At 44.8% G+C, this 25,812-nt stretch overlaps 1 protein-coding gene across 2 annotated transcripts; it reads left to right on the top strand.

Moving 5' to 3' along the window:
* Positions 1-1,155: 1,155 nt before the first annotated feature.
* On the top strand, positions 1,156-11,238 carry ERI1 (exoribonuclease 1). 2 transcript variants are annotated; one of them, XR_014317494.1, is made up of 8 exons: positions 1,156-1,289; positions 1,574-1,749; positions 4,045-4,255; positions 5,361-5,444; positions 6,187-6,296; positions 7,433-7,547; positions 8,697-9,792; positions 10,121-11,238. XR_014317494.1 is itself a non-coding variant. In XM_082760391.1 (7 exons), exons 1-7 carry the CDS (start codon positions 1,200-1,202, stop codon positions 8,937-8,939), a joined length of 1,029 nt encoding a protein of 342 aa, XP_082616517.1. In that variant the 5' UTR covers positions 1,156-1,199; the 3' UTR covers positions 8,940-10,074. The 2 variants fall into 2 exon arrangements, 1 of the variants encoding a protein (XP_082616517.1); XM_082760391.1 differs by lacking the exon at positions 10,121-11,238 and having other exon boundaries at positions 8,697-10,074.
* Positions 11,239-25,812: the final 14,574 nt, after the last annotated feature.

Below are 25,812 nucleotides of genomic sequence, written 5' to 3'. Positions count from 1 at the left end.
GTGGAAGGGAGCTACTACCAGTGGTCAAGCAGGCATTACAGGGAGTAAGGAGCTGTCACTAGCTGCTATTCTCATTATTTATTGCCTTAGAATTGCAGCCCAGTGAGAGGGAAGCATAAAACCATTTGTTGTAAGCTCCTGTCCAGAATTGTCTGTGGCCCCTGCGGTGAATAAAGAACCAGAAGCGCCTTTCCCTTCTGTGGCAGAGCTGACAGTGCTGGCCAACTGCGGGGAGGTTCGGGGGCTATAGAAGGTGAGGTGGCTTCTTGGCTGGATTAAGCCATGAGAAGCATTAGGAGCCACGGTGCCTGGTGGGCCAGGCAGCTTGATTTGGGATATTTAGACGAGAGCAAGCATGTATGGTGCAGCATCAGGCGTGGAGGTGCTGCGCTGCAGAAGGAGCTCCCATAGAAGGTAGGGATCTCAAAAGGACTTTGGGGCTCGTGTGTCACTGCCAAGCCCCCGGGAGCCTTTGTTACGCTCTCCTGCAGGCTTCTGGCTGTAGGTTTGACTGCAAAGCCTCAAAAACATTTTTTGGCTTCATCAGTGAATGTGCCCAGGCCTGCCTGGAGGTGGGGCCTGGCTGATGCTGTTACCTCTGCTGGTGGCTAATGCAGCAAAACCTTTTGGGTGGGCTTTCTGTCTGGGTGGCTTTCCTGAGAGCCGTAGGTTATAAGTGCGTTTTACTCTTTTTTTTTTTGGGTTCTTCTGTAGGTTTTAGTTGTTTCCACTCACACGTGTGCTCTTGTAATCACCAAGATCTGTGTGCCCAGGGGGGCTGGCCGGGATCAGAGTGGATGAGGGATGCTGGCCACCGTCAGTCCCCATCAGATTGATGCCTAACTTCTGCTCTGGGTGGATTTCCTTGGGATTTCTCCTGTCTGCTGCAGGTTCAGGGATTTTGGCTTTCACCACAAGGGACCGGGGCACGTCTGTGGGGGAGGCTGTGTGGGTGGCGGTGCACGGCGACACCCAGGGGCCCCTCAGCCACTCGCTGCTTATGTGAAGAAACTTGTGGGGAAACTTTTAACCTCGGGACATGCCGCGAGGTTAAAACTCGGACCCTGAGGCGAGGAGCCGCCCCGCTCCCCTCAGGAGCCGGCGGGCGGCGCGGCCGCGCCTCACCCGCTCTCCCCGCCCCGGGGGCGGCCCCGCCGCTCCTCCCGCCTCTCCCGGTCACCACCACCACCGCCACCGCCATGGAGGGGCAGCAGGAGGAGCATGAGGAGCAGAAGGAGAACCGCCCGCAGCCCGCCCGCCCGCCGCCGCCGCCCGCCGCCCGCCCTCCGGTGAGCCCGGGGCCGGGGGGGACGGGGCCGGGGATGGCGGCGGGGCCGGGGCCGCTGCCGCCGCCCAACATGGCGCATGCGCAGAGCCCGCCCCGCCGCTGTGGGGGTTGAGGCGCCCGGCCGGCAGGCCTCAGCGTTAACAGCTTTTTAACCTGGTTATAAGCTAATTAAGCGCTCGGTTGGGTCATGAGCGGAACGGTGCGGGGTGTTGGTGTGTTTAGATGCCAAAATATGCGTGAAATCCCCCATCCGTTTTGACTTTGAGGTGGTTTTTGTCCTCCTAGGGCAAGCAGCACGGCGGGGCTGGTGACCAGGGAACTGAGGGCAAGAGCCCCGGCTCGGGTCAGAGCGCCTTCAGCGACCCGGTGTACAAGGAGATCGCCGTCACCAATGGCTACATCAACAGGATGAGCCGAGAAGAGCTCAGAAGTAAACTCGCAGAGTTCAAGCTTGAAACCAGGTCAGGCCCAGTCGCAGCCCTTCTGGTTTGCACGGTTGTTTTAAGCACACGCCACAAAGTGAAAAGGAGACACGCCGCAAACCCCTAGGTGCTCTGTGTGCCAACATAATGGGGCTTTTCTTGTAGGGCCAGCGGGTGTGATACCCCTTAATGTGGTCTTAAGTGTGTGCTGCCTCAGCTGGCAATGCAGATGTGAAAACAGAGTGACTGAGGCACACCTTGCCATGCCCTTGTGCCAGGGGGAAAGGCAGGGGTCCTCAGACAGCACTGCAAACCTGGGGTGGTGAGGAGCCTGCTTCAAAACAAATCTTATTTACTAGTATGGCCGCGATGGTGGCTAAAACCTCTGTGGCGGTAGGTCTGGGAATGCCCTCTGCACTGGTAACAGTTAGCTGTAGGTGGGGTGCTTGCTGATCTGGCCAGGTGTGAGAGAATACTAGGGGTAGGTGAGTGTACAGTAAGCTGAGCTTGTGCTCAGGGAGGAGGAAGAGGAAGGGGCTAGGCTTATAGAGAGTGGTTCCTGCTGCGTAGGAAATGAGGAAGTCAGCTGGGAACAACAAAGCGTGCTGTTTCTGTTGGCAACAGTAATACGGGAGTAGCGGTGGCGTTGGGGAGTTAGCCAAGTCAGAAGTTGGAGCGAGGATGCTCCAGAGGCTGGAGGAGTACAAAGGATGCAATGGAATAAGGCTGGAGGGAATAGTTGAGCTTTCCAGAGAAGATGAAAACTAGGAATAGCAATGTCCAGACAAAAAAGAAGGAGTAGAGATTCGATTGGAAAGAAAAAAAGCAGGGGAGGAGCTGTGCATGGGAAGTGCAGCCTGCCACCTCCCTCCGTCTGTCTGCCAATGTTCTGGCTACACGACTTTGTTTAATTCCTCCTTTGATTAAATGAATTTGGCTTCTCAGGAGGAAATTGTGTACCGTTATGTGATAAAATTTATAGTGAAGCAAACTGGATTCGTATGGCTATTCAGCATTTATTCTGATCTAAAATTACCCAGCAGAAATCAAACAGCAAATGACATGTTTGTGGTTCCCTCCTAGGTTATTAATTTTCTATTTGTGTTTTTTTTTTTTTTTAATTCAGTTGTAAATGCGGAAAGGTTTAAATGTGTTTTTTGTTTTGTTTTATTAAGTTAGACTTAGTGGTTTCTTAGTCAATTAATTCAACTACGTTGATCAGAATATGTCTTGCATGTAAACAAATGGAGCATCGCCCCTAATACAGAGAGCTGATTAGGTGGCCGTGCATCATCCTTTCCTCTGAGGTTATTTTGCTGGTAGATTATCACCTCTTTCAACTTACTTTATTGTAAGTTAAATGGGGAAAAAAAAAAAAAGTAATTTTGACTTCTGTCAGCTTAGATACTGTTACTGAATTAAACTGGAAGAACAAACCAAAGCGGAAACGACAGTTCAGTGCTTGCAGAGAGGCTGATGTTCTCAAACTCAGGTTTAATAGTCTGATTCCAGCTTTTCATTACGGATCAGTGGACTGCTTTTCTAACAATATCACTTGCTACAACACTGCTGCTGTCATTTAATTTGCAATGTAAAACTTCAAAAATAACTTCTTCCAAGAGTAAATGGGCCTGGTTTGTTCTGCTCTGGTTTGGTGTGTGGCATTTCTGGCACCTGTGCTTGTATATTGCAGCGTCTGTGTTAAAAAGTAGCAGTAAGCAGACTTATTCATTTGCTACAGTGAGTGTTAGTCACAAATACGAAGCCAGCAAGTTTTTCTGACAACTGAATTCTGGAGTACACTATTTTAATCAAGTCAGTCAAGGTCAATTTTAAAATTTAAACTAACACAAAATTAAAAAGTGGGCATTTTAGCTGGATTCTGAAATTAACCGTGCTGCTGATGCGCGATGCCTCAAGTGCCAGTTGCTTCAGGGAGGGGACAAAGGGAAAGATGGGGGAAGCAGTACTGCTCCCAGTGTCAGAGATCATCTGTGAGCAATTTATGAAGGCCTGGGCTGTGCAAAAGCAGGGGCTGCTGAGGCTTGCTGAAGTGGAGGTTGCTCTGCAGAGCTATTGCATGTCTCTGCACTGGGCTTCTGAGCCTCTTCCAAAATACTGATGTTACCTGGTCCTGTTGGTTGTCCGGGACATGGCAGCATCTGCAGCGTCCCAGATGATTGAGTGTTAATGGAGCGTAACAGAGTGGAATTCAGGCTTCAGGTTATAGACAGCAAGCTTTTGAATGTTGCATATAGCTTCAGTGCTACAACAGTGAAATAAGTGATTAAACAAAAGTGTAATTAATCTTAGTTACTCTCGTCCTCTCTTTAGAGGAGTAAAAGATGTGCTGAAGAAGAGACTGAAGAACTATTACAAGAAACAGAAGCTGATGCAGAAGGAAGTTCTTAATTCAGACGGCTACTATGACTACATCTGCGTTGTTGACTTTGAAGCAACCTGTGAAGAAGGAAACCCACCTGAATTCGTACATGAAATAATTGAATTTCCCATTGTCTTATTGAACACACATACCCTGGAAATAGTAAGTGATCTAATTGCTGTGTCAGTATGCTGTTCTTTGATGTCACTTCTTTGCTTCGGAAAGTCTGGAGTAATTTTTAGGTAGATTTTGAGCTTCATTAAAAATAACACTTTTTTTCTTCAAGACCTATCCTCTGAGCCTCTTACAAGCAAAGCTAACTTTTCTAAAAGGAGCTGGAAAAGATCAACCCTCTACTGTTCCCTCTACTGATATGAGGGTACTTTCAGTTTCTCAGTCCTTCAGTCCTTTTTTTTTTTTTTTCTTTTTTTTTTCCCCTCTCCTTGTCTCCGTGCTTGAAGATCCACAAAGCTATTTTTACAACTTTGGAGATGCATCATAAACAAGAATTAGGACAGTCTGTGGTCTCCTCTGAGGCAGTGAGGAGACTAATGCAGAATTCTAGAAAGGAGGGTTCAGTGAGCTCGCTTCTCAGCAAGTTAGACTATTCCTGCAGCCTGCCTCATAGATTGGCAGCTGCCTAACCCCGATTTAAAAATACTCTGTAGAAATTTTGTAGCCTCATAAGTGCTCTATTCCTGTACATCTCTCTTTTAGGAGAAACTTAACGTGCTATCTGACTGTAACTATGACTCTGTGAAACTGAGAAACTGCAGATTCCTCTGATAAACATTTACCAGGAAGTTTTAAGAGGAGGAGCATTTCCAGTAATGATTGTGATGCAACATGAGATAGTAGCTGCATGCATGCCTCTAACTGCGGAAAGAGGAGTGTGCAGATCTCCAAGAATGTTTCACTACTTGTAAAGTAGTAGGAAGCAGCTTTTTTTTTTTTTTTTTATTCATGCTCTCCTTTCCTCAAATCCTCCTCTACATTGAAGTCTGTCCTTTTCCCTTCCTGCATCCACATCCCTGCTCCATGGTGCCTACTGGCTGTTCCAGCTAACAAGCCGTCCGCCCATCCCACTGGGAATCTCAGGGTGCTCAGTCAGGATGCTCACACTCGCTGGGGAGGTGTGCAGTCCTTTTTGCCTCCAGCAGGGCAAGTAGCTGCTGTTGATTGCCTTTTGAGCTCTGGGCAAGCCAAAGAAGTTGCATTGTGGGCTACATAGCGGGCTGCTGCTCACCATTTCACTCTCTTGTTACAGGAGGATACGTTTCAGCAGTACGTGAAGCCAGAAGTTAATCCCAAACTTTCAAATTTCTGTATTGGTCTGACAGGAATCACCCAGGTAATTTCTACTTCTTCTTTTCCTTGGGGGAAAAATGAAAAAAAGAGATGTGTTGATGTTTTCGAATTTGTGTGGTATCTTTCTGGAAGATCATTTATGTAATCCTTGTTTCTTTTGTCCTCTCCCAACTGTTACCCTGGAAATGACTTCACTTAGCTGGTCATTCACGCCTTTTAGGAGCTGTAGGGAAAAGCATTCATTTTGTAATCCATTTTGGCCAGTTGGGGTCAGCTGTCCTGGGTCTGTCCCCTTCCAGCTTCTGCTGCACCACGGCTTCCTTGCTCACAGGGCAGTGTGAGAAGCTGAAAAGTCCTTGGCTTTGTGTAAGCCCTGCTCTACAACTAAAACATCAGTGTGTTATCAGCATTATTCTCATCCTAAATCCAAAACACGGCACCATACCAGCTGCTAGGAGGAAAACTAACTCTATCTCAGCTGAAAACAAGAACATCTATTTACTTTTATAGATGACATTTGAGGTCTGGCTCTTTAGTGGTGCTTTTTTTTTTTTCAGTTTAGAAAAATCTGTCCCCTTACCCACTTATTTTGATGTGTAGTCTGTTTCTAAGACTATTGTGAAGCCAATTTAGTGAGTTATTTAGTATAATACTGGTATACAGCCCATACACCAGTATCATTCTTACACTTCATGTTGTGAAGGTTTGTTGGTTGTTTTCTGTGGGTTTTTGTTGTTGTGTTGTTTTTTAAGTGTTTGTTGCTTTTGCTTTCTTTGCCTTATTAGGACATCATTGATAAAGCTGATGCATTTCCTCAAGTTCTACAGAACGTCATAGAGTGGATGAGACAGCGAGAACTGGGAACAAAGTACAGCTATTGCATGTTGACAGATGGGTATGTCCGTATGTAACCTTCAGCATACTCTAAAGCTGCAAAATCGTTAAAGCTGCACTATCGTTAAAAGTGGATCGTGACACTGCCGTTTTGCCATTTTTGTATTACAATCTTAGCTTTTGAGTAAGTCAGGAAAGCTAAAGGGAGCAGTTGGAAATGAAGCTTCAGTCCATTAGATGGCACTGTTTCTCTTCCAGGCTTCTGTATGCAGCTAAATGACATTGAGTAGACTTTTTCTCCTTTCTTCTTGTAATTCGCTGTGGTTTGAAAAAGTCTTCGTAAGAGATGAATGGATACATGAGAAAACCTGTCATAAGTCCAATTTACCAAGTGAAAAAATTATTTTGACCACAGCCCCTCTTTTTCAGAATTCATGAAGATCTGGACAATGGCCATCAATCACAGGCCTTTTTGGCTTCTCTGGAAGCAATAGTAAATTTTTAAAAAGACAGCATTAAGGCAAAACTGGTATAAGACTAGTTAGATTAATGGCTTTAGAACGTGTCTGGAATTCTTAAGGGGAGTCCCCTTGAGAAAATAGGTGCAGTGAGATTGTGTAGATGGCTTCAAGAGAAGGGAAAAATGGCTTTACTCTAGCTTGAAGCTTACAGACTTGTTGGGGTGCTTCCTTGCAGGAAGGAAAGCTAGAAGCGTGTAGGGTTATAACTTCATCTTCTTTCCATAAAGGTCTGGTTCTTCTAAAAAGAATTCCGGTTTTATTTCAATATCATCAGTTAGGGAGATAAATCTATGCGTACCTGAGTGAGCAGGGAAATTTCAGTTGTAATATCCTTCTGCAAGGACTGTATAAGCCCCTGATATACTGGCTATTCTGGAGTTAATGTGGTAGCTGAGGCAGTTGGCATACTATTTTTTGTTACAATCATTCTGGGCCTGAAACCATTTAGTGAAAACGTTGCTCCTTTTGCTATTTGTTTTCCTTATCATTAAGAATTTCATACTGAAAGATTCCTTTCCATGACTACAGACAGCTTTCCCTAATCTAAGCAGTTTTCCTTCTACTGACACCACAGAAAAGACATCTTTTGTGTTTCAGATGTGCAATAGGTGGAATAGAGAGTGTATGAGTTATTCATTATTAATGTCTTTCTCTTTTTTTCTTTTGATATGTTAAGATCTTGGGATATGAGTAAATTTCTGAATATCCAGTGCCGTGTTAGCCGTATTAAATACCCTTCGTTTGCCAAAAAGTGGATCAATATTCGCAAATCATATGGGAACTTCTATAAGGTTTGTACAGATAATTGTTTTCTCTTGCAGGAAATTTTTGTTTATCTTGAATGTCCTGTTGTACCTGTGACTGTTACGTGTGCGCTATAAAAATAGTGCAACTTAATCTAGTTGCCTGGAGCCTGATTTTCTAATGTCATTCATGCCCACATCTCATTTAACTAATTGAAAATGGTATCATCTACTGCATTTTAATTTTAATCTTGCTTTTAAGAATCAGCAGATGTGTTCATTGTTGCATGACGGATTGTCTAAAATGTCATCTGGGTGCTCTTGGATCTTAAAGGAGCTGAAAATAGTCTGTATTGATTTTGCAATTATCGTTTCCTGTTTCCATGTAATACAAAACAAAGTTGCATCACTATGGCCAGATATCTCCACTTTTTTCACAGAGAAATGGGGACAGGAAGAGATTAGGACCCATCTACAGTTGCATCAAGCTGTCAAGAGAAAAATAATGCTGGTTCGGTGCTGGATCTTATCGCTGCTTTCCTTCACTGTCAGATTGCCATGAAGTGGGTTATTGGAGCTTCTAGTGAATTACTAGTCAGTGTAGCTAAACCATTGCTCTGAATACGATTTGGACCTTGCTGGCAATCTTCTCTTGAAGGGATTCTTTATATTTAATATAACCTCAGGAAAAAGGAGGTTGACATTTGATAAGGGATTTGGTTCATCTGTGTAGACATGGGCAACTGTTGGCGTTGCCGATCTGTTCAGAAATCTGGGGTCAGTAAGAATCAGGACCTGATGCTTCTTAATCCCTTAGAATTGAAAAGAAAACAAGTCTGATTCCCTCTGCTACACCACTTTGGTAATTCCTTCTTTATAAGTCTCGTTAAACCTTGCTGGACCATGACTTCCGCCGTTGCCAGCGTTGGCACATCTTGAGCTGGTGCTTGTCATGGTGAGAAGCTCTTGAAATGGTTCTGAGTCTAGACAAGCTCCTGTTGACTACGTCTCCACTATAAAAATGAGTGTCTGTCTCAGCAAGGTGCTTTGAAGTGAAATCGTTAGTGATCCACCAACAGGCAACATGAAAGTAGTATGTGGTGCTTCACATCTGCATCTGTTTATTTTGCAGCGTGTTAGATTAAAAAGACTTGGTACAGAACCTAATTCTGAATTGTGGCTCGCTCGCTCCCTCAGGTTCCTAGGAACCAGACCAAGCTGACAATCATGCTTGAAAAGCTGGGGATGACCTACGACGGGAGACCCCACAGTGGACTTGACGACTCTAAAAACATTGCAAGGATAGCTATAAGGATGCTGCAGGATGGCTGTGAACTGCGAGTGAATGAGAAAATGCACGCGGGACAGCTCATGACAGTCTCCTCTTCAACCCCCTTAGAGGGAGCCCCTGCTCCACAGATGCCCCGTTACAGAAACTAACAGTTCAGGGCTTCTGCATTAGGAACTGCTCTCAGATACCCACTACAGATTGTTAATAGCTTGTCAAACGGCAACCTCTGCAAACCTCTCAGCAATTCAGAACCTGAAGGCACCTTAACTAATGGTCTTTGTTGAAAAAAAAGAGTGTGGAAGCTTTTTGAAGCCTGTGTTACAACGTTAGTTTTTTATACTGATGATTTTTTTGTTGTTGTAACTGGTTTTTGCACCTTTTCTAGCAGTAAGGCTGATATGCAAAATCCAGGCAAAGTGGTAAGCTTTTAAGGACATGGAATTTAAACACATGCAAAGATTGGTTAGGCCTGTGTGCTACTGTTCCACACCAGCTTGTGGGGGAGTATTTATTCATTATTCCATACTATAATGATATCTAGCATATCATTATTAATTGCATCCAAACAAGATGTTGCTAGAAGAGCTGAAATAAAGATTGGCTGGGCTGGCCTCTGCTGATAAGGCAATATCATTAGGATTCCTGCTGATAATTGTTTTTCACAAAGCCTGAGAAATTGGAGGATCTTCATCAATTCTAAAGCAGTAGAGAAGTAGTGTGGGTTTCATTCTTTCTTTTTTCTTTTCTTTTTTTTTTTTTTTTTTTAATCTAAGGGATATGCTTGTCTTTGACCACATCAATTATACAAGCTGTGCGTTGAATAAAAAATCCATTCATGCAGTATGGCATTAATTTTCTTAACCCATATTTAAAAAGAGGAGGTGCTTTGGAACTTCACTTTGAGGATCAAATTTCCTATGCCTGCTACACTCAAGCTAAATCAAATGAAGGACAGCCTATTTGAACATTTGTCATCTATTTTGACTTAAAAATGAAATAAAAGTAAGTTCAAACCACGTTCAAAATTCTCTGTTACATGGTTGTTATTTAAAACAAAACAAGAAGCTTCTCATTCATAGTTAGAGACTTGCTTGGCTATTTTTGGTACCTTCTCCTACCTCTGTTATCATCAAACTATGCCTTTATCCGCAATCTAAGGTTGGAAGGTGTGTGTATATATATATACACCTATATATATATATATATATAGGTGTATGTGTATATATATATGTGTGTGTGTGTGTGTGTATATATATATAACTATATATATGTAGTTTTATTAGTGAAGGTCACATCTAATTACTAACAACTTCCTCTGCTTTCCTCCTAGGCCCCAGATGATACTCAAATGTGGCCAAACCATTCATTTACTTTACCTCAGTGGGCTATGGCAAAGTACAGCTTCAATGTGATCAGCTTTGCATTAGAATGGCTTGTTCTGAAAAGCAGAATTTTGATTGCTCTCGGTCAAAAAAAAAAAAAAAAAAAAAAAAAGTTTGGTATCCCTGTATTATTTGGTATCCCTGTATTATTCATTCTTTCTTTCTGCTGCTTATTTTAAAGAAACAGAACTAATAATTCATGATAAAGCCTTGTTTGTTTAGGACATTTACTGCTTGGCTAGTCAAACTCCTCTTGGTTCCCCTTGTTCTTCAGTCTGTTAACTGTTTCAGTGGTAACCTGAAAACATTATTATAAATTCATGTGAGAGATAAATACTGGTCAATTCTCCAATGATTTGTAGGAATAAGGCAGTTTTCTTCCCACTCATAGCTACAGGCACTGCTGTGGGCACTTGGGGACAGCTACTCTAGAATGATCATTTTTTTCCTGTGAGTGAATATTTGTTTTACTTGTAGCCTTTTGTTGAACTTCACATTTTCCTCTTTCTGTAGAAATACTTGATGTATTTTCAGAAAGATAAAATCTCTGCTACACTGACTCTGACCACTTAATTCTAGTCCTGTATTCTCTACAAACTGTTACTTATATATTTGTTCTCTGTAGAGATAATATTCTCTTCTGGAATTGTGAAAAAACATAGTAACTTCTTCTGTCTCAGAATTTCCGTGGTAAAGGTTTTTTATGATAAAAATGAGTTTATCTCAGCAAAGCTCCCTTCAGGAGACTGGCAATGTCACAGACTTTATCACTAGTCTTATTTGCAGGTCTGTTACCACGCTCACAGTCCAAAGAAAGAATTACTTGCTACAGATTATACTACAGGTTTCATAAGTGAAGAGCTATTGTAATTTTGCATACAGTCCAGAATTGTTTATTTTTGTTAAATAACTTCAGAATGATATTTTGAAATAAGGGTTAAATATTAACTTGCTTTCTATTTATTGCTGGAGTAGTTTTTTTTAAGAGTTGCAGAAATCAGTAGAACAATTCCAGACATTTTTTTAAACCTAAACTAATGTCTGACTGTAAACTAATTAAAAATTTTCATAGAATCGCAGAATGTTTGATTCTGTGATTTTTAAAATGAAGTTTATCAGTGTTTGTTTATTTGAAATGTAAACAGTTGTATTAAAATAAGTTGGTATATTTTAAAGCATAAGGTACTGAATTCATTCCATAAAATGTGATTTTAACCATCTTGGAGGTCTCAACATGGCCCACGATCAGTCTACTCTGGTGTACCAGCAACATTACCATGGTTAGAAGGCTCAAATTTCATGAATGCACCTAGTTCACAACACTTAGAGGATATGTTTTCCTGGATGCTTTTATACTAAAGGTGAAGGAGACCTTTGAGTAAGTAATAATATTTAAAAAAAAAAAAAAAAAAAAAAGTGGTATGGTAATTTCAGTAGTGACTGTGTTGCAGACAAGCATTTTTTCAGGTTTCATTTGTTTGTGCAGAGGAGAATCTTGCTGGGCATATCTCTGCTGTAGTGAATATTGATGTCTGTTAGAGGAGTCATAGAGTCAGAACAGCTCTAGTTGGAAGGGACCCCAGAGATGATCTAACTCCAACGCCCTGCCGTGGACAGGGATGCCACCTGCTAGGCCAGGCTGGCCAAGGCCCCATGCAGCCTGGCCTTGAACACTTCCAGGGATGGGGCATCCACAGCTTCTCTGGGCAGCCTGTGCCAGTCCTCACCACCCTTAAAGTGAAGAATTTCCTCCAAATGTCTAGTCTAAATCTATCCTCTTTTACTTTAAGGCCATTTTCCCTTATTCTACCTGAGTAAAGAGTCCTTCTCCAACTTTTATAAGACCCCTTTAAGTACTGAAAAGCTGCAATGAGGTCTCCCCAGAGCCTTCTCCAGGCTGAACAGCCCCAGCTCTCAGCCTTTCTTCATCGGAGAGGTGCTGCAGCCCTCTGACTATTCTTGTGGCCTCCTCTGGACCTGTTCTAACAGCCCCACACCCTTCTTGTGCTGGGGGCCCCAAACTGTATGCAGCACTCTAGGCGGGGCTTCATGAGGACAATTCCTTCCCTCCACCTGCTGCCCACCCCTCTGCTGATGCAGCCCAGGACGCAGTTATCCTTCTGGGCCGCAATCACACCCCGCTGGCTCCTGTTGAGCTTTTCATCCACCACAACCCCCAGGTCCTTCTCTGCAGGGCTGCTCTCAAGGAGTCACCTCATGCTGGAAAAATTCACTGACAACTGTGACTTACAATTTCCTTTTTATGCAGGGCAAAAGCAACAACAACAACAAAAACCACCATGCAGACGTTATCCTGCTGATAGTAGTAGTAGGCTTTTTTTTTTTTTTTTTTTTTTTGGTTTGTGTGTTTGTTGTTTAAATTTCACATTTCAGCAGCTGTTCTTGAGCAACTCCACTACTACTGGCAAACTGGTTACAGACGTTTCAACAGGAGTGTGCTTTCAGGTAGATTTCTTAATACACACGCGTGAACGTGAGAGGGATTCACAGAATCTTGGGGTTGTGTTAGAGGGGAAAAAGGGTTTCTCAGAAAGATTAAAGAGTAATAACCTCTGTCTCATTGCTGCTGTCTGAGTAAATATGACTAGCTGCATGGAGAAGAAGAGGTCACAATTGTTTGTAATCTCCTGTGAACCTGCCGGTGAGGTATGGCTGTGGGACAAGTCACAGCAGGTCAGTTGTCCATGGTGACTGCTCCTGCCTGTGCTTGTCCAACAAGGTAGCCATTGCCATTTCCATATTTTGTCAGAAATTAACATAGCAGTGAGGAGGGGGGCTGTTCCCAGCAGTGGAAATAGGTGAAAGCTTCAGCTGATCTCGAGCTGAGCCTCTCGCAGTACTCCTGGTGCTTCCTTGCTGTCTCGGCCTGTTCAGCATCTGTGTGGAAGCAGTGTCCTTTTCACCACAGCTTAAAGGTTTCACAGGAAAAATAGTCTCAATAAAAAGAAATTGGAGGTCTTAGCTGTGGGGGGCAGGCGTCAGGACACACAGGTAATAGCTGGAGCCTTTGGGAATGGGCTGGATGTGGGGAACACCACCCTGCTGCAGTAGGTGCCTTGGGCTTGGCTGTGGCCTAGCTGAAGAGTTGTAACAGGGAGCCAGCTGGTGCTTCGTTTTAGAAGTCCTTCCTGCTTCATGGGTTAATGATCTGCGAATAGAGACACTGCCAGGACTCTGGAGGATGAGAAGTTACTTCTCTGTTGGGCTCCTCCTGGTTTGGCCTGTGCATTTGCAGCCTCTGACACTTTTGCCCCGGAGTTCTTCAGGCGAGGGGTTTGTGCTTGGGGAGAAAAGCCTGAAGTAGCTTTGTGGAAGTGCTTCTTAAATTAGAGGAGCGTGATGGCATTGCACTTAGGAAAGGCTTTTCCAAATGAGTAAGGAGAGCCTCGGAAGCCTCTCTGTGGCAGAGGTGACCCGTGGGTGTGTTCTGCTTTCAGATGGGATGGCCGGGCCCAGGCAGCTCCTCTCTAGCCAGCTAGTTCGGGGGTGCACCGTGGCAGTACTGCCCTGCTCCTGCTATCCTAACCCCTGCGAGTGGACAACTATTCTCCCCCATATTCACATAAACTGAGACTTTTATCTTCTGCACAGCCTTGTCCTTCCCTTGCACCCACCTGTGCTGTGCTGTCCTGTGCAAGTGTTAGCGTGGGTCGCTGAACAGCAGTGAAATATCCCTGTCACAGCACACCCCAGCAGGAGGAATCACTTGTTCAGACTGTATCTAGGAATCCCATTGCCAGCATAAATGCTGTTGCACAGATGAATAGTGATTTTTGCCTACTATCCTGTCTAAGTGCTTGCTATTTTTGTAATTATTATTTTTTTCCATTTGAAAAATGTGTGGTAGTAATGATCTTGCACTGGTAAAATCCTCGCAGATGATTCTGACCTCCTTTACGTTCCTGGTTATAACTACATGGATTTTTAAAGAGCGCACCCAGCCAAGTGGACCTCTGTGAGCCAGAGATGTCCCAATAAGCTGGGCTTGCCTCACCAGCGCTTACATTCAGCTTCAGGATGGTGTGCTGGCTCTGGACAGCAGCCTGGCCAAGAAGTGTGACACACCTTTACAGGCAGCTAAACGTCTAGCAGACATGATGCTTGGGTGCTGCTTATTTTTACTGATGGCTGCAAACAGTATGTTTCAAAGTCTCCCTGCTGTGGAATGTCCTTTTTTTTATTATTATTATTATTATTATTATTATTATTTTTTTTATTTCACACTATTTCATAGTTTAAATTGGTAAGTAGTTGAACTGTGTGTGCTCTGACCAGGATAAAAACACTTCATATGGAATTTATGGTCCGGCACAGCAGCCAGCTTTCTGAGACTGGGAAAGCCACCTTCTCCTGACTTAAACACTACTGGACATCTTGTATTAATTTACGTTTATGCAGATATGGAAAAAGATGACAGGGACCTAAAAAGAGGGATGAAATTTGAGAACAGGCTTTTTGGGATGCCTGATGCTTTTTACAAGAGAGTGTTATAGCTTAACTATAACTCAGTTAAAAAGCAATTTTCCACGCATTTCTGGCTGCAGATAAATTTGTTGGACCTGCTTTACTCTTCAGAGATCCCTGCTTCTCGATAATGACAGAGGGCTGTTCTTTCCTAATAACACAGTTTCTTGCTATGCATTAGTCTGGAAAGCCAGGCTGTGTTCTGCTGGGAATAAAACCACAAAGCAGGTCACCCACCACACTTGGCAGCCCTCAGTAAACAGCCAGCCCTGCAGATAAGGGGAATTTGTTTGAGATGAGAATACCAGGTGGAGCGTGGCTGTAAAAGAAATCGAGCAACCTCTAGGGAATCGATCTGGTGCCTGCTGGCATGGCTGAGAACTTTGGAAATGTTTTCTTTCAGCTGTGCATTTGCTTCGTTTCCCCTGCTAATCTGCCAAGGCCACACTGGCATGTTTCTCCTTCAGACCTTCCTCAGTCTCTTGAGATCTGCTGCGTGGGGGCTAGTAGAGGAATGCTTTACGAGATTGAGTGAGTAAGCCCATTCACGTGCCTTTTTTTCTGACAGATTGTCATTAGCCTTCAGGTATGGAAAACTTCTGTTCTTGCTTTGGCCTTGAAAGAGGGGAAAAATCATCTATAACTTTTTAAAAACATCTTGAAAGCTGGCTGTTTGAAGGACTGGGGAAAGAAGTGATGTACACATATAATTTCAGGGGGATTTGGAAACTGGAAATGCTGTAGAAGAAATTGAGGTACTGAGTATGTGTGCTTTGGTGCTGCTGAGTACAGCAGCGTGTGATAAATGACAGACTGAGTAAGGAGCAGGATGTTAGCATGGTAGTCGTGTACAAAGCAAAGTAACTTCAGCATTTCAGAGAGAGCACAGCAGAGCTCTGCAGAACCCATATTAGCCTTACTGGCTACCTTTGGGGAGCAATCCCAGCAGTGGTGCTGTTATTAGCACACAACAAGGTGGCACAGGTGGAGGTTTAGGCTGGGAGATGGTGTTCTTGCGAGTGTTGATTGGATCAAGGCTTCCAAAATGAGTGATCCTCAGAAGATGCTCTTTTAAGATGCAAATGGAATCACTGCCACAGCTTAAGATTTAGCTCCCTTTCAGGCAGCAAACAGAAATGGCTTCTTCCTGTCCTTTAACCAAGAGTCCTGTCCACTGTGGTGGATACTGATTGACATCGACATGGGAAATTCTTTTTTAATTGTTTAATGGAGCAATTTGGCTGAGAGTAAATGAACAACGCTGCGCTTGGTTGATTCTGTCTGCATGTGAAACATTTCCATAGAAAATATTTCTGCGAGGATGTGGCAGCAAGCAGAAAAGGTCAAGACTCGGAGGTAATGAGGAGGTGAGAGTAATGAGGAGGTGAGAGAAGGCTGAGATGGGAGATTGGAAAGGGAAACAGCACCACAAACAGACTGTACAGACTAAAGTGTGAGCTGTCTCAGATAAATACTGAGTGATGCTGCTCCCTTTGCAACTGATTCAGTACGTGTTGTTTTCTTCTGTGCATCTCCTGTCCATGATATGTGGAATCTGGGATGCATTGCGTATGTGCAGTGTATGATCCTTTTGACCACTGGTTCTCAAGGGCTGCAGCTCTTCCCTGTTTCCCTTCTACCTTTTTTGCTCACAACAGGATGCCCCTTCCACTTTTCAGTTCACTGCTTATGCCTTTGCTGAGGGTGATGATACGGAGGCACCTGCCTACTCAGATGGGAGAATTTCCTCACCTGCTGGAGCATCCTTTCTGTTTCTTTATTTTTCACATGCATTTAAAATAGATCTGACTCACATCAGTGCCAGGAAGCTTCCTGTCCAGTGACAAACTCTAGGTGTTGGGACTGTGAGATACCACTTCTGATGAATTGGCATAACCTCTGTGCTGTTAAAGAAAATGCCAGTCAGAGGAACTCTGCATTCCTGAGATGGAGATGCTGATCCAGGCCACCTATGGCAGATGGTGCTGTGAATTAGAGAAGCCTCTTTCTGTGTATTTACAGAGGCAGAGCAAGAAGAGTATTTTCCATAATGTACAGCTGATTTTGCAGAAGTCTAACTTATATTTTGTTCAGAGAAAGTCGTTCTCTTATAGGAAGTCAAGTTACTTTAAGCACTCCGCTACCAACAAAGAATTCCTTGAGGAACATCCAGAAAAAACTAGATCTCAGGTAAGGTTTGTGAGTATTGCAGGGGGATCTGGTGGGCAAGCATCATGTACAGATGGCCTGAAAAGTATCCAGCAAGAGCCATCCTTCCAGGCTCTACGAACACAACATCATGCTCAAAGGATTGCAGAGGTCTTCAGTGTCCTGGTACAAAACAGGTTTGGTGATCCACTCTGCAGGCTGCAACCTCAAATGACAGGTGTTGAAATAGAAAAGGAGTCTGTGATTCCTTCTAGACGTACTCTACAGAATCTCTCAAGGAAGCAAGATGAACTGTGTATTTTTGGGCAAATGAGGATCAAGTAGGAGGTTGTTTTGTCAAGGAAGAAGGATGCGTTTTGATTAGAAATGTTCCCTGCTTGCTGGGTTTTCCATAGATATCTAGTTTTCACTCCAGTCCTATCTCCAGTTCCACTTTATTTCTTCTTGCTCAGAAGTTAGCACAAACAACATACAATTCACCCTATCTTATGCTCCTTAAGTATGAGATCTGTAGGGCCTGCTATGGGAAAGATTTAGTTATCTAAATGTAGCTGTCTGGTCCTTACAGTACGTGAGCTGCCTGCACATGCCGTGTGGGACCTGCAGGAGTCCTTCTGTGTCCCGAAGCAACACCCGGAGGCCAGACTGGAGACTCAAGATATCTCCAGTAGCACTATTGCTCAAACGTGTGCGGGCACTGGAACGGTGCCCCGAGAGAAACCCCACAGCCCAGTCAGCTGAACAGGAAGAGACAACAAGTACCTCCTGAGGATGAATTATCCTGTTGGCTTTTGCTGCAAGGGAGAAGCTGAGCTGCTCACCAGCACAGCACCCTAGCTTCCAGAAACCCTTTGCTGGAGAGATGGGTATTTTAAGTAGCCAGGAGGAGGATTGGGATTGTGATTGTGAGGCACCACCTCACAAACACCAAAGGCTTTGAGCAATGATGACATTAGTTTGCTTTGCTCGCTCAGAGCTGCTTAGCCTTCCCCAAAAACATGGGAGGAAGACAGCTAGACCTCGCTGTATTTTTTTTTTTCCTTTCTTTTTTTATTCACTTAAGTGAAAATGAGTGGTGACAGCTGCTGTATCATTGTTAAGGTTGGGATCACCTCCTGCTATGCTTCCTGTTTGCACAGGAGTGGCGAAGGAGCTGGTATTTGTGGCAAATAAATTACTTGCCAAGAACTCAATTGCACATTAGGGTGGTTAGCCTTTGATGTTTAGTCTTGAACAGATTCAGAGCTGGGAAAAAATCTCTGAAGCACTTGATGAAGTGAAGAAAGAGTGATTTTTTGTTTGTTTTTTGATTTTGTTTTGTTTTGTAGTGGTGTGGTGCAAGTATTGAAGCTGGAACGAAGGAGTTACAGCTCTTCAGCTTTTTAGAGCAGAATGCTTAATTTCAGATTCTGCGTCTTGGTGCTTTCAGGGTTAGATGCTGTTGCCTCTCAGGACAACTTTTACCTGCTAAACCTGCTAAATTTCTGTGGTTTTCTGTGAAAGCTACAAAGCCTGAGACTGTTGTCTCCTTTCCCATAGTAGAATATGAAAAGGCACTTCTTGCAAGAGCAGGGCAGAGCTGCTTTCTGTCCCACTGTGTATGTGCAGGTGCAGGTGTTAGCGTGCTGGATCCCAAACCCAGCTTTGCAAGACACTGCTATAGCTGAGTGTAGGTGAAAGGGGTTGGTATGAGAACTGGCCCTCCATTGCAAAAAGAAAAAGACCAAAAAAATAATATAAAAGACTTGTTTTCCATTGCCACCAAGTAGTTTTTCTGTGCTGACTGCTGTCCCTGATAACAGAGCTCTGCCTGTGAAAATAGCAGTACAAGGCTCCAAAGGGAGGCACCTGAAGCACTGATAGCAGGGCACCAGCCTCCTCCACAAGCTTTGGGTGTGCTTTGTTTTGATTTTTAGCCAGGAGAGCTGGAAATGGCTGTGAGATTGTTGAAGGCAGAGAGGAACAGAGCAGTGGCAGTGAGTAGGACGGTGAATTTCATCTAACAGTGAACTCGGGAGACAGTCTGCTGCTCCAGACAGGCCCCCAAAAATAAACAAAAATAAAAAATAAAGCACTGGAGAAACAGGATAACCTTCTGGAGGAAAACAAGCATGGAAAATGGTTACAAGGAAATAAATGCAGAAGCATCTGCAAAAAAAAAAGGACAGTGGCATCTACCCACACGATTCACAGGCAGGATCCTCCTCCTCCCTGGAGCTCTGCACCACTCTCTCCTCACAGGTGGGATGTGCTGGTACCACGGGCAGCAGGGACATGTTGTCTTTGTGACACAGCACAGCTCAGGAGCAGGGAGCTGCGGAAGTAGAGGACTGGCAGACAGCTCCTGGGCTGAACCCTGCTATGCATGAAAAGCGTTTTGCATGAGCAGCTCGCATGTTTCTGCATAACAAACAGATCGGTAAACACAAAGGCAGTTTGCCCACAGTCTGTTAACAGCTAGTGCAGCTATGGCTAAGGTTTGCCAGAGAGTTTGCTCGCAATGAATAATTCAACCAGTCCTGCTACCCTTAAATTTAGGTAATAATGCTGCAGCCAAAGGCTTTCTGAGTTAGGCAGCTAATGCTGTTGTGGCCTTGTCTCTGGGTTTGGCCTGGGGCCTGCGCTATTTCGCAGGTGACTCTGACCCCGTGTGACAGCATCGTGGCAAACTGATCCCCATTTACCTGGCATACCGGGAACAAATTTTGTGTCAATACCAAACTTGTAAAGTAGCCAATATTATCCCGGAGGAGACTGAAAATAGAGCTGGGGGTGGGGTGCTGGCTTCGGGCTGCCACCTGAGACACCTTCCCAAAGTTCAGCATGACAGCACGCTTATTCAACCATCTTAACCATTGGTACTGGTTTTCATTCAGGCTCCCTGGAGAGCTTGGTTGGCAGCCAGTTCTTGGACTCTGGATTCTATAGATGTGTCTGTGGGTAACGTCTCTGATGGCTGTAGGACACCTCCCTGCTCCTGCTGGCTGCACCGTTCCTGACACAAGCCAGGATGCTGCTGGCCTTCTTGGCCACCTGGGCACACTGCTGGCTCGTGTTCAGGTGAGCATCAATCAACACTCACAGGTCCCTTTCCTCTTCAATCTTCCAGACACTCTGCCCCTAGCCTGTAGAGCTTCGTGGGGTTGCTGTGGCCAAAGTGCAGGACGCGGCCCTTGGCCTTGTTGAACCTCGTCCCATTCACCTCAGCCCTGTAAGCCCAGCCTATCCAGATCCCTCTGCAGGGCCACCCTGCCCTCAGGCACATCAGCACTACCTCCCAGCTTGGTGTCATCTGCAAACTTACTGGGGGTACACTCAATCCCCTCATCCAAATCATCAGTAAAGATATTAAACAAGATAGGCCCCAGTACTGACCCCTGGGGTACACCACTTGTTATGGGATGCCAGCTGCACTTAACTCCATTAACCAGAACTGGGCATGGCCCTGGCCAGGCCATGGGCAGGCAGTTTCCCCAGGAGAACAGATAGTGCTGGCAGTCTCAGTCAGAAAGGGACTCTCCAGGGAGTGAAGGGACTCAGAAAATAAGATTTCACAAAATTGGAAAGAAAGGGACTTCTGAATAGATAATATGCAAATATAATTCTAGCAAAAACTAGAAACCCAGACTCACCTTTAACACTGACTACACCCTGCGTGCAGGCCACAATCCCAGGGGTCCATGGCCTCTCAGAATAACTTCACCTCTAAGCACTTTCTAGTTGGGGTTCATCTGGCTTCACTCCGTTTTTTGGATGAGCCAAGATTATCCTTGTTATTATGGAGATTTATGTCTTTAGTCCTCGGCTTGCACCCAGGTTATGGGAGCAGGGAAATGATTGATTCCCCTCTGCTTGATGTCTGTAGGGTTGTATCGGGAGCACTGTGTCCATTTTGGGGGCCTCCATAAGGAAGATGTCAAAAAGCAGGAGTGGGGGGTGAGCAGATATTACATGTAAATAGGCCCTCAAAAATAATAAATTGACAAAAAAAAAAAAAATACCTTTCTCCTGAGCCATGACTGTAGGCCATGACTGTAGAAGGGTGTGGGGAAATTATTACTCAAGGTGCTTATGAGATCTTGACACCAGGGAAAATGTCACATCAGGCAGGCAGAGTCTGAGTATGCTCTGAGAGAAGCAAAAACTGAGGAAAGGGTCAAGGCAAAGCACTGAACTTAACACTTTTGGTTGGTGTCTGTATTCAGACCCCTTTTTAGGGGTGCAAGTTGATCCCAAGTTCCATTTCCAGGGCCACGCAAGCAGTCAGAGATGAGAAGGACAAATATTTCCCAAGTAAACCCAGTTGGAAGCCAGTTCTGGAAATAAACAAATAAACCCAGGAGGGTGTGCACAGCCATAAGTTCTACCTCATGAGATACTCCGGTCAGTTTTAATTTTCGGCTATTTCTGAGGCTCCTAAAAAAAAGCAAAAAAGCACCATACTTGTTTTCCCTAAGTTGTTAGTTTTTAGTTTTGGTTTGTTTTTTTTTTTGTTTTTTTTTTTTTTTTAGCCCCAGGTTCTTTTCTAAACTTGCTAATGTTTGGTGTAACAGACTCTCAATCTGTCTGGGTACTACCAAGATAGTGAATTATTGATTTATTCTTATATAGGAAGTTTTTTGTTCTCTAGCCAGAAAAAAATATAAGAAGGTACCAAAGTAGGGTTTACTCAACATGTTATTCCAGTTTTCAGGTATTTGCAGTTCCCTGATATGGACTACTTTTGCAGAGACATTGTGTTTTAGATTGTTTACGTTATAAGAATCGGCTGAGGATAGATTTCCACATTGTGCATGCTCAAACAAGAGAAGAGTCCCCTGTTCTTTGCTCTTTGTATTTTCCAATGACCTTTCTCAAGATGAAACCCTCCATCATGCAGAGAACATTTTCAGATATCCTTTTTTTTCCAGCTCGGACTGGAACAAACTGTTGACCAGGTGAGTTTAGACAACTTCATGTGGAGTGGCAAGCACAGCTAGCAGTGGAGGATGAAAAATGCTAATACCTCCACAGCTGAGCACAGTAATGTTCAGAAAATAGGTTCCAATGGACACTTACACGACCGTAGGCATTTTCATAATGATTATCCATCACTTAAACCAGCTGCAATAATTAATACACGCACTGCTGGAAGCACACCTAGTTTAAGGTTTGTGCTTAACAGAAAATAACAACCAAGAAGGAAGCTTTGAGTTTCAATGTTGTTGAGAAATTCAGGGCCAGTCCCTCTTCTGTGTTTGAAGAGGAAACTCAATCCTGGACAGAAAATCTTTTCCTTGTGTTGTCACCGAACACAAGGCTTTAAGGCTGTCTATATTTCTGAGCGCTTCTGAGAGCCTTTCTTCTTCTTGGGAGGGCCTTCCAGTTCCTGGTGAGTTGCTCCTGTTCTGGGTTCTGCTTTACATGGCTTGTCTCGAGCCACGTAGCTGACTCGAAGATGATCTGTACTTTGCTTGTCCTCCCAGCAACACAGAAGAGGTCTTTAGGTAGACAAAAGACAGCGAGACCACTTTGCTTAACTTGGCAAGAGTTGAGAGTGGCGAGCACCGGTTCTGCCAGTGACAAGTCACTGGCCTAATACCTTGGGCACACCATCATCTGCATGCGTAGCTGATTCCACAGGGTCTCATGCTGTGACAGAATCCAAGGAAAAGAGATGAGTTGTGTGATTTAGTGCCTTTCAGTGGGCCAAAGCAGGGCTACAACAGCCTCACCATATCCCATATTGGTATGCTTGAATATGGTGTTGCTGCCTGGTGTTCACCTCCGGTCACTGTGGGGCTGTGGCAGCAGGTCACATCATCTCCGACTTGGCACTGGGAGCTGAAGAACCTGTTTCCTCCTCCACCTCTGTCCTGGAAATGAGCTCAGAACTGCTGGGGTGGACTGCCTGGCCAGGTGGCATGGAGCAATATGAATGCCCTTGATCTCTCTACCTCCAGCCTGGCTTGTCCACTCTCAGGGGCCATCAGTGATAAGGAAGCTCTCATCATCAGTGGTCCTGCACCAGCAGGTGGACTGTGAAGTCCAGAGAGGAGGACTCCCTCTGTTGGCATGCTTAGCTTCAATTTCTTTGTTGGAGAAGTTGCAACGGGTGTTTTCTGCTGCAGCAGACTGAACGCCTACCGCACCAGCTTCCTCCTTCCTGCAGGTGTCTGACCTTCATAGGAGCTCCCTTTCACTGAGTTGGCTCTGGCTGATGGATAGACTGCCGATGACTTGTTCATCTGTCTTGATCTGGTCATACAGTATCAGAGGCCAAGAAACTGCTCAGACCTGATGTCCCTGTGCTTCCGGAGGGAGAAGGGAAAGACAGCTCTGTGCAAGTGGCCGTCCTGCATACTTCTATTTTCTGTTGGTTGGTTGTGTAATTATAAATGCACCAGAGCCACTGCTTCTGCAGAAGCAGACGCTGTAATTTTTCTCATGAATTTTGCAAGTGCTGGCTCCGTTCCCATGTTTGCATACTTCTCTCTCTCCTGAAATGCACATAAGCCAAACACGCAAAGACCCAATCAAACACTGCCGGCTTTTGCTCTTTTGCATGGCGAAGATATTTTTGAAAGGAAATGTAGTATGTGCATAAAAAAAAAAAAAAAAAAAAAAAAAAAAAAAAATGTTAGGACTTCAGCTAACTTGTTACTAGTATATTTAATGACTTTGGGGGGGGGGGGCTGAATAATTAACAAGCGTTCATCTCCTCTGGCAGGCACCCGCTAAGGAAGTGAATCCTTTGAATTGCAGAGGGTTCCTTTTGCAGCCATTTTGACCTCTCCTGAGGTCACTGGCTTTCTGCACTCGTTTTACAGTCTTCGGGTATACACAACTCGTGGCAACACTGTTTTGGGTAGCAACTGTTCCTATGGTTTTCCCTAGGCTGAACTCAGAAACATCCTATTTTTAAACATTATTTTGAAATGTAGGGAGCAGGGGGAGTGGAACCACAGGAGGTTTAATTCCCTATATGGAAGATGGTGAGGTTCTGGCTCTGGACCTGGTCCGTCAGATGACTTCACGGGAAAACTGCATGTCTGGAAACCTTGCCAACAGGCTTAAAACCTGGTGATCATACCAAAATGTCCACTGTGGCCTTTATATATTGTGCGTGCTTCTGCTTCACAGCATTCCTCTGCAGTCACGGTCAGACCCATCAGTGTGGGCTAGACTAGGTGCTGTTTTCTCCATCCTGCATACACCTCACTGAAAGAACAAGTGCAGAGAAGCGGTGCTGGGCCTTAGAGCTTTGTGGGACTGATCTTTCCGTCGCATACCTGCTCCTCAGTAGCCTTGGGCAGGTACCCAAATTTCCCTCTTCTCTGTCACTGGCTTCTCTATTGTTCTGCTGGCATTCAGCCACTGAAGCCATTCACACAAAAGGCTGCACTGCCTGTTTCCCTTTCCAGACCCCTTGATCTGCTAACTACGTTCTTTCATCCCCAAATCCTTCGAGATCCTCTGGGATAGCTCAAAGGGGTTGCCAACCTCAGAGGGTTGCCAGTTTGCCAGCTCCTTTCGGTGTTGGGCTTTTGCTGTCTGTAGGAGCATTGGCTCCTTTGCACCAAGGTCCAGCTGCATGTATCTGTTTGTGCCTTCAGAGGCTGCTTTCTCAACCTCATGACCTTGCTTAAGAGAGATGCCATTTCTTCCTCACCTCGTGGGATGCCATTTCTTCCTCACCTTGTGGGAGACATCGCTTTCCCTGCCTTTCTAGGTTTCCCTGGTACCACCTCCACTCCTTGGCCTGCTTCCTCTCTCAGCATGGCCTTCGTACTTCATTGTTACATGGGGACATGAAATTAAAAGGTTTTCATTTTCTCCCTAAATAAGCAGTCCCAGGCTCTGTAAAAGCTGGCAGTCGGACAAGATGGTGGTGCTACCTAGTAGGCCGTGCATTACAGCTTGGGTTAGCGGCCTGCCTCACCTCTGGGGCCAGGAGGCCTCCCTCTGCTGTCCTCTCTCCATCTCCTCCAGGGAGAAACCAAGGAGATGTGGGATTCACACCAATGGGGAGGACAGATATCCTGCACGTTCTCGACTGACCCTGTCGGAAAGGTTAACAGCAGAGGAAAAGCTCTTGCAACAACTGGAAAAAATATGACTGCTCGAAACAGAGAAAATGTTTTGAGCCAACACACGGCAATAACCCTGTCCCAAGTTAGCAATGGGCAGCAGGCTCGGACCCCAGCCGAGAGCCTTTCCAGACAGCATGGCTCAAACCTACTGGGATTTTAAGGTCTCCGTGGCCTGCGTCCAACTCTGAAGTCCAGCTCTGCCAATGCTGTGAGTCAAGGAAGCCCGTGACTCCAGTGCAGTAGAGCTGTTGTTTTCTGTACCAAGCCTTCTTTTTTCGTTAAAAGCCTCCTTGAAGAGCACGCATAAAGCCTAAATCAAGTGTCTGGGTTTCAGCAGGGTGAAAAATATAGCTGTGCCTTCTACTGGCAGCATTCCCTGCAGGCACTCAGACCTCCTTCAAGGTAAATTCAAACACTGTGTCGGGAGCGATTTGCTTGTGCCAAGAAAACTACAGAGTCTGCATTTGTTCCTTACCTCAAAACAGTATGGAAAGTAAAAGTGAAAGTGAATCGAGGTCCAGACATCTGGAGAAAGAGCTGCATTACAAAATTTTGCTGCAGTGACTGGCCATTTGTGATGGTAACGCTCTCAGAAACACGGTTTGATTTTTGAGTGGTCTCATGTGGAGCCAGGAGCTGGACTCAATGATTTTTGTGTGTCCCTTCCAACTCAGGATATTGTATGATTCTGTGATCTTAGATGGTGTTATTAACCTATCCTGGAAGAAACTTGGACAGAGCTTTATAGCTGTCTTTAGGGGCGTTTCCCGTGGGCCTTCTGATTGGTGTTGCCTACGCTTTAGTAAATTATTTCCACAGGAACGAGGTATGGCTTGGCTGAACGACAAGGTTATTTTGCACTTTTATGGCTGATCTGGCTGGGAGCTGCTGGCCGGCTTCTGGTCAGGGCGTAG

The sequence above is a fragment of the Aythya marila genome (assembly GCF_965140915.1).
Source record: "Aythya marila genome assembly, chromosome: 4".
Lineage (NCBI taxonomy): Eukaryota > Metazoa > Chordata > Aves > Anseriformes > Anatidae > Aythya > Aythya marila.
Note: the sequence above shows the minus strand (reverse complement) of the source record. Positions and strands in the feature narration are given on the sequence as shown.

What these genes read in the sequence shown, in the direction of transcription:
- ERI1 (XM_082760391.1), top strand. Translation starts at nt 1,200, where the DNA reads ATGGAGGGGCAGCAGGAGGAGCATGAGGAGCAGAAGGAGAACCGCCCG. An exon ending in GAGTTCAAGCTTGAAACCAG is followed by an intron (nt 1,750 to 4,044) that starts GTCAGGCCCAGT and finishes TCCTCTCTTTAG; the next exon opens with AGGAGTAAAAGATGTGCTGA. An exon ending in CATATGGGAACTTCTATAAG is followed by an intron (nt 7,548 to 8,696) that starts GTTTGTACAGAT and finishes TCGCTCCCTCAG; the next exon opens with GTTCCTAGGAACCAGACCAA.